We start from the raw sequence: 8,246 nt of genomic DNA, 5'->3' as shown, positions 1-8,246 counted from the left end.
GTTTTAAATTGTAATTACAATGTTGAGAAACTCCCTGTAAAGCTTTCATCCTTCCATAAGCAGGTCCTCTTAGCGTGGACCCTCATTTATAAACACAACTTCTCACCTCACAAATACCTTATCTGGAACAACAGAGATATTTTATATAAAAATAAATCACTTTTCCTGGAAACTTGGGTCCAAAATGGGATCCTATTGGTGGCTTAGCTGGTTAATAAAGAGGGACAACTACTTACTTACAACGACTTTTTTGCACTATATAATTTTCCAATCAGTGTTCAGGAATTCTCAATGGTGCTTGGTGCCATACCCTCAGGGACTTTAATATTATATAAAAACACTGACAGCTCAATATCTACCTCAGTCACTCTCCCTGATCCAGCTGAGTCACCAATAGGAAAAATCTGCTTTTCACAGGAACTTGGTAACAGCAATAAGAGAATACGTAGTTTATTCCAAGAAGATATCGTCTCTCTCCCATATGTAATATCTTATTGGAACCGATATGTTCCAGATATCAAGTGGAAGACAGTCTGGATGGTTCCCCATAAATATTTGATTGTAAATAAGGTGAAAGAAGTCTCATTTAAAATTCTACATAAATGTTATCCAGCCAGTCACTACATGGTAAAATTTAAAAGGGACATTAATACTAATTGTACTTTCTGTGGGGATCATCCAGAAACTGTGACACATCTTTTTTGGTACTGTTCTTTTACACAGAGATTCTGGAAGGAATTTAGCAGGTTTGTTATTGTCCATATTTTAAGGGAGTTTTCTTTACGATGGGAAAATGTTTTATTCTGTTTCTTTAAGTTCCCCAAGAAGTATGAGAAATGTTTTTTTATGATAAATTTGTTAATACTTTTAGCTAAATTTTTTATCCATAAATGTAAGTTTACTAACAAAACACCATATTTCTGTCATTATTTTAAGGATGTGGAAATGTACATACAATCAATATCAGACTTCACCAACACAAAGGCTCTCAAAACAATATATGTATGTGAATTTTTGCGTGTATTCTTATAATTGTTACCTTTTTCTTTTACCCTTGGCTTTTTGTGTTAATGTTCTGTTGTTTTGTATACTTCATCTGTTCGTATGTTGTATACTCATTGTTTGTTAAATAAAGTTAAAAAAAAAAAAGTGCTCTTGGAGGGACATGTGCAAGGGTTTTCTTCTTCTTCTGTTCGTTTAATGGCAGTGTACTCCCCAGTGTACGAGGATACCGCCACTTGCTGACTTAGAGAATGAACTCTATTGTAAACTGAATTAGCGTCATTACAAACATGTGTTAAATTTGATTTAGTGATAATCGAGTGTGTTTATGCTTGTCTGTGTGGAGAGGATTGTTGGAAAAGTGATGATAATGTCCGCTATCACTGTCAATTGCCAGTAAACACTTCATCTGGCTGCTGAATCTTCACGTGACATATTATAAAGTCTGTATTATTAACTCTGTATTAGGCACCATTCTTCTTATTTTACGGCGCTGTTGTTCAATCGGGGAACGCTCTCTGTTGAGGAGAAAAGCAAAAATTTGTTGCGGATATGGATTATCCATTATATATATATATATATATATATATATATATATATATACACACACACACACACACACACTCAACAAAAATATAAACGCAACACCTTTGTTACTGCTCCCATTCCCCATGGGATGGACGTAGAGACCTAAAATTAATTCCAGATACACAATATAACCATCCCTCCCAAACAGTGGTCACAAATCAGTCCAAATGTGTGGTAGTGGGCACATCTGCTATATTGAGATAATCCATCCCACCTCACAGGTGTGCCACATCAGGATGCTGATCTGACATCATGAGTAGTGCACAGGTGTACCTCAGACTGCCCACAACAAAAGGCCACCCTGGAATGTGCAGTTTTGTCTCACAGCAAAATGCCACAGATGCCACAAGCAATGAGGGAGCGTGCAATTGGCATGCTGACAGCAGGAATGTCAACCAGATCTGTCGCCCGTGCATTGAATGTTCATTTCTCAACCATAAGCCGTCTCCACAGGCGTTTCAGAGAATATGGCAGCACATCCAACCGGCCTCACAACCGCAGACCTTGTGTAACCACACCAGCCCAGGACCTCCACATCCAGCAGGTTCACCTCCAAGATCGTCTGAGACCAGCCACCCAGACAGCTGCTGGAACAATTGGTTTGCACAACCAAACAATTTCTGCACAAACTGTCAGAAACCGTCTCAGGGACGCTCAACTGCATGCCCGTCGTCCTCATCGGGGTCTTGACCTGACTCCAGCTCGTCGCCGTAACAGACTTGTGTGGGCAAATGCTCACATTCGATGGCGTCTGGCACGTTGGAGAGGTGTGCGCTTCACGGCTGAATCATGGTTCACATTGTTCAGGGCAGATGGCAGCTGAGAATGTCCCAGTTCTTGCATGGCCAGCATACTCACCGGACATGTCACCCATTGAGCATGTTCGGGATGTGCTTGACCGGCGTATACGACAGCATGTACCAGTTCCCACGAATATCCAACAACCTCGCACAGCCATTGAAGTGGAGTGGACCAACATTCCACAGGCCACAATTGACAATCTGATAGACTCCATGCGACGATGTGTTGCACTGCATGAGGCAAATGGTGGTCACACCAGATACTGACCGGTTCTGGGTCCCCAGACCCCCAATAGCGCAAAAAACTGCACATTCCAGGGTGGCCTTTTGTTGTGGGCAGTCTGAGGTACACCTGTGCACTACTCATGATGTCAGATCAGCATCCTGATGTGGCACACCTGTGAGGTGGGATGGATTATCTCAATATGGCAGATGTGCCCACTACCACACATTTGGACTGATTTGTGACCACTGTTTGGGAGGGATGGTTATATTGTGTATCTGGAATGAATTTTAGGTCTCTACGTCCATCCCATGGGGAATGGGAGCAGTAACAAAGGTGTTGCGTTTATATTTTTGTTGAGTGTACATACACACATACATATATATCATAATCATCTGACAATACTATAATATTGGCCATATTATATTTACATTACCACAGTGAGATGATTTTAGTCTCATGAACAACATTAACTAATTGTTATTTACTAACTAATCTTAAATGACTGTTCAGCACAGAAATGAAGCCCAACAATCATGTTTTACAGTCCCGTGGTCTCAGCCTCAGATACTCAACTAATCAAAGTGATGTCATGACAAAAATGAATGACCAACAAAACATTTTTCTCCTTCATTTCTGTCAAACAAAGCTGTATGTAACGTGTCTCGCGGTTAGTATCATGGTTGCTAGGCAACCTGAACAGCGCGACGAAGCGTATACTGTCCCATTTCACAAGCCTCTCACTTCCGCACTTCTCGTACTTATAGTACGCACCGTATGTAGTACGCGTAATGCGCGTACTTCAAGCGTGCAGACCCTGAATTGGGACACAGCGAAGGTGTGAAAATGGGTGTAGGTTACAATCAGCCAAGGTTTCAGGTGAACCCGCTGTGAAACCTAGCTCCACCCTATCATGTGATTTCCTGAGGTCAAAAGGTCTAAATGTGAGTGGGCATCCTTCTTGGGGGACGCTCCTATAGGGCTTAAATCTGGGACTCTCCACCATTTGACCTTAGAGCTGAAGAAGCTTCTCGGATGAGAGGTGAAACGTCTTGAAACAACTTAAAGAAGTCCAGACGCTTTTCTTTCCAAGCTCCTTAGACTACGATGACCTGAATGACTGAGAACCTTCACAGACATATTGGGAAAGGTAATAAATGCAACGTGACACAAGCACAAACACACTGTAACATGTTATTGATCTCTGCTTTCACCCACCTGTTGATTGGTCAGAGTCCAAAATAAGATGTTGGTCTGCAGTCAGACACGCGTCAGACCTAGAAAGACTTAGCAACCTACACTTATGATGGTGAGTAACTTTTTACTTCACAGTAAATGTTGAAACAGGTTTTGAAAATGTAATTAACCTAAATATAAAACTGCAAAACAAGCAGACTGTTCACTTATTGCTGAAGATAATTTTACATTTGATTTCTAAGGAATTTTTGTTTTCAGATTTTACCATATGTTTGAGTTTCATGTTTCTTGTGCAGCCTCTGCGTTTAGGGTAACAGTGGTGGTCAGCTGTATAATGGCTGCAATATAAACTGTTTGCAATAAAACAGCTTTTCCTTTTTATTAAAGCTGTCATTGCTGTTGCTGCTGGCTCTGTCACCAGCCAGTCCTCGGGGCACTGTGAAGAAGCACTCAGAGGACAGAAATGGTAAAATGTAACTGGCATTATGAATTTGCAAAAGTGTCCTCAAAAGTCCTTTTGTGAAAATAAACAAGTGAGATTCACTTTTTTATACTAGCTCTAAAACTACTTAGAGATGAAATGCTCAGATAAACCCAGTGTACACTATGTGCTCAGGAGCAATAAGCACTAATCAAACAGCTAAAGACCAGGATTCGTCAGTCTAAAGGCTGCAACACACCAAACACTACAAATTCGTCCTTGGATCATCAATTTACCTTGAGGCACTGGAATTGTTTATCTCCTGCTTAAATCTGAATTAACCCATTTAGAAATATCAGGAAATAACGAGACGTCCAGTTCATATTTTAATTTTTAATTATTATTATTTATTTATTCATTTTTTACCAAGATTTGGCTTAAACCTGATTTTAAAACCGTTTTAACTGACAGTCATAAGAAATTCTGAAATAAAAGAGAAATTTAAGATGAATTGAAACTACTAGGAGAAAATATCATAGTCAAGTTAAAATTGTGTCGACCTTATGGAAAGAGCAGTTTCTGAAGTTTCATCTTTTCACACATGCATATGATTATTTATTTTTTTTTTTTAAAGGTTTTTGTTTTCTTTCATACAGTGACCTCTCTGAACCCAGATCTGGACAGAGCTCCTGAAATGACAGACATCTCAGTTAACACATCAGTATATCAACATCTTTTGTTTCCAGCCAAGATGAAACAGAAAAGGCAGGCGTTTGATAATAAGGGCAACGTGAAATGGCAGACCTGGAATGGTTTCCTCCCTGATGGAGCGGTGTCAATTTACAACACATATGTGGGACGTATTGACTATGTCTGTAAACATGGATGCCATGCTGGCTTGTACAGCCGTAGCTTGGGAGATTTCTGCCACTATCCCTATGGCGACAAAGAGTATCGTACGGGCTCATTTGATATCCTTGTGAACGAAGATGACTTTGAGATCGTGGAGTGGAAGGAAGGTTCCTTTGGTTCAGTGCCCGAACATGCAGTTAGAACATGTTCTAGTGATGAGGTTTATGTTGGAAAAAACAAGTATGGTCTAGGTAAAGTGCATCCTAGACACACTGCATTTTTTCTACCTTGGAGAGGTGAAGAATATTTTTATTGGTACTATGAGGTGCTGACCATTAATAGAGATATTAACAGTGAGATCATCTCTGATGTCAGATATAAAACTAACAACGCTAAAATCAGCAAGCATCCTCCTGAGACCATGCGCATCTCTTCCAGTATTAACAATGGATGCAATCCAGTGACAAAAACAGTAACTCTTTCAAAGACAGTTAGAGATGAGAAAAGGTGGGACATTCACGCTTCTGTCTCGGTTGGTGTCACTACGACTTTTACTGCAGGAGTCCCCTTCGTAGCATCCGGAAGCATTCAGGTTAGCAATCAATTTACATTTGACTATTCAAATGGGGAAACTCATGCAGAAGAGCACACCCACACTGTTGAAGTACAGGTCTCCGTCCCACCAAACCACTTCTGCAAAGTCAAAATGCTGGCTTATAAGTATGATGTAAACATCCCTTTTACTGCTCTCCTCACCCGAACCTACAGGAACACAGCAATGAAACGATCACACATCTCAGGGACATACTACAGCATCCAGACGGGAGAGGTCCGTGCTGTGGTAGAAAGATGTGAATACCTAACTTCTGCACAGCCATGCCCACAAAAGACATAATAACACAGTTGTAATCATGTGTATATACAAGTTAAGTTGTAAAGTAAAACTTAATATTCCAAATTTATCCCTCCAAAAATAAAAATGCATCAAATGTTCTGTTTGTCATGCCATACCTTTTGTATTATTTTAGGGATTTTACCTTACAATATAAATCACATTGAGGTAACAATTGTTTTGATTTGAGGCTGTATAAAAGCAAATTGAATTGAATTAAATAGCTGGACTGATGTTTGAATGCATACAAATTGGCAACTTTGCTCTACCTGCTTAGTTTTTATGAATCTATAAGAATAATTATGATGATAATTTTTTTCTTTGCTGGACTGTAGTATTTGATACCTTATTCAAGGAATTGGTCATTCACGAGACACTGTGACCCTCTTAAATCAGACTAAAAATAAAACTTCCTACCTTCCTTCCAAGATAATGTGATAAAGTAAAGGAAGAGCCACACTCTCTTTATCTCTGTCCATGTGCTCACTAATAATAATTACATGTTGACTTACCAAGAATAAACTTTTTAGTGGTGTGATCACTACATCAGTTTTTAATTCTTCACAAAAAATTGTGAAAACTGTTTTTGTACCTGGCTTTCTTGTTGGGTGTTTTCAGTCAATCCAGCAGATGGCACTGAAACCTCATTAACTGCTCACCACAGCAGCTCCATTAATTAGAAGTTTTGTGGTATGTAAATGACATGTAAATGTCGTTAAAGATGTAAAAGTGATACTGTTTTACTTTTTTTCCAAAACAATCAAGGCTTATAATGAAATTTTTCGTGTTACTTCATATGTTCATTATATATGATTATCTTTATTTTTCCTGCAAAACGACAGCATCAAAAATTCAATTAAATTCTATTTTATTTCTTTAGTGACAAATCACAGCAACAGAACTTAAATTGATTTACTGTTGTTCAGATTTTCCATAATAACAGTGCCTTTAAGCACAGGCAAGGGTACAGGTAAATGTTCTTGTTTTTTTAGCTTCTTCAATCTCCATCAGAAAAGTTTGCACTTGAATTAAATACCGATGTTACTCATAACACTGAAGTTTATATGGAAATATACCTTTGAGCATAGCTGGACTGGCCGGTGGGCCGATGGTGATTTTCGTTTTTATGGGCCGATAGGTTTAGGTCCCAGTCCAGCCCTGCACCGAAGACATTGTGGCAGTAGGCAGGAATAATTTTACATGTACAGGTGACGCTGAGCTGAGTCGTTTTTGCAGCCCCTGATGATCTCTGGCTGGCCTCAGGAAACATGCGCTAAAACACAGCTACCAGTTCGCCTCGACAGCAACACTGAAAACGGGGAAAAGAATCACGAGAGTGATTATGACTTGCATCTCTCATGCAATTGTTTATTGCAGTGCAAATGAACAGAAACGTTTCACATTCTGTACTGCTTAATGTCACATGGTGGAAGAAAAACACTAAATAATAAACCAAAATACTAAAGTGCTTACTATACATATACTTGAGCAGGTTTCCTGACAAAATGGCTGACAATAGCGGCATTTTTAGCTCCTGCAGTTATCTTAATGGCCATTACACAGGACAAAACTGAGGTTCAAAACCGCCTCGTATATGTGCACAAAACTGTAATATAATGCTTCTAAAGCTTACAAAACAATGAAGGATTACCTCTTAAATATCTTAACAGTGTACACATTGGAAATATATCAACCTTTAAACACTTTTACCCAAGGCTGGACTGGGACAAAAAATCGGCCCGGGCATTTTGACTAGAGACCGGCCCACCAGGATAAAGATTGAAAATGTGACGTCATTCAAAGGATTCTGGGAACTTGTGGCAAGAGGTACTAGCGCACGCAGGCTTTCAATTGAAGTCAGTTACACAGCGATAAAAAGAAAACCAAAAAATGGCAAGAAGCTGTTGTATTATTAACTGCAATAGCCGTGTTTCATCTTGTTCTCTCTATAAACTTCACAAGATGCTCGGTTGAACTTTCCCTCCTCCGAGGTAAACTTTTATTAAACTCTTAATCAACAGTCATGAGTCTCTGGTTCTCACCTTCCGGTGTTACACTCTCAAGACTCCGGGCGGAACACACAGGTAAATGCAATTCCCATTGCTACATCCCTTTTCTTTTACAAAGATAATGAACTATTCATAAGTTGAGAACTCAGTTTGCAACTGGAACAAAACTTAGACATGACATTTCTTTGTTGGACACAATTTTCTTCAAAAATAAAAAATTATTTCTTCCACTTACTTTTTTAGCTTTCTTTCTATTTTCCTT

At 39.2% G+C, this 8,246-nt stretch overlaps 1 protein-coding gene across 2 annotated transcripts; it reads left to right on the top strand.

Moving 5' to 3' along the window:
- The first annotated feature begins 3,858 nt into the window (after nucleotides 1-3,858).
- Nucleotides 3,859-6,634, top strand: LOC146697535 (natterin-3-like). 2 transcript variants are annotated; one of them, XM_085476325.1, is made up of 3 exons: nucleotides 3,859-3,922; nucleotides 4,198-4,276; nucleotides 4,888-6,634. In XM_085476325.1, exons 1-3 carry the CDS (start codon nucleotides 3,917-3,919, stop codon nucleotides 5,976-5,978), a joined length of 1,176 nt encoding a protein of 391 aa, XP_085332451.1. In that variant the 5' UTR covers nucleotides 3,859-3,916; the 3' UTR covers nucleotides 5,979-6,634. The 2 variants fall into 2 exon arrangements, with proteins under 2 accessions (XP_085332451.1, XP_085332453.1); XM_085476327.1 differs by lacking the exon at nucleotides 4,198-4,276 and having other exon boundaries at nucleotides 3,883-3,922.
- Nucleotides 6,635-8,246: the final 1,612 nt, after the last annotated feature.

The sequence above is a fragment of the Copadichromis virginalis genome, linkage group LG12 (assembly GCF_057382275.1).
Source record: "Copadichromis virginalis isolate Kocher_CV1m ecotype Utaka linkage group LG12, C_Virginalis_male_GT1.1, whole genome shotgun sequence".
NCBI classification, from domain to species: domain Eukaryota; kingdom Metazoa; phylum Chordata; class Actinopteri; order Cichliformes; family Cichlidae; genus Copadichromis; species Copadichromis virginalis.
This window is presented reverse-complemented; position numbering and strand designations above follow the sequence as displayed.

What these genes read in the sequence shown, in the direction of transcription:
- LOC146697535 (XM_085476325.1), top strand. An exon ending in GCACTCAGAGGACAGAAATG is followed by an intron (nt 4,277 to 4,887) that starts GTAAAATGTAAC and finishes TCTTTCATACAG; the next exon opens with TGACCTCTCTGAACCCAGAT.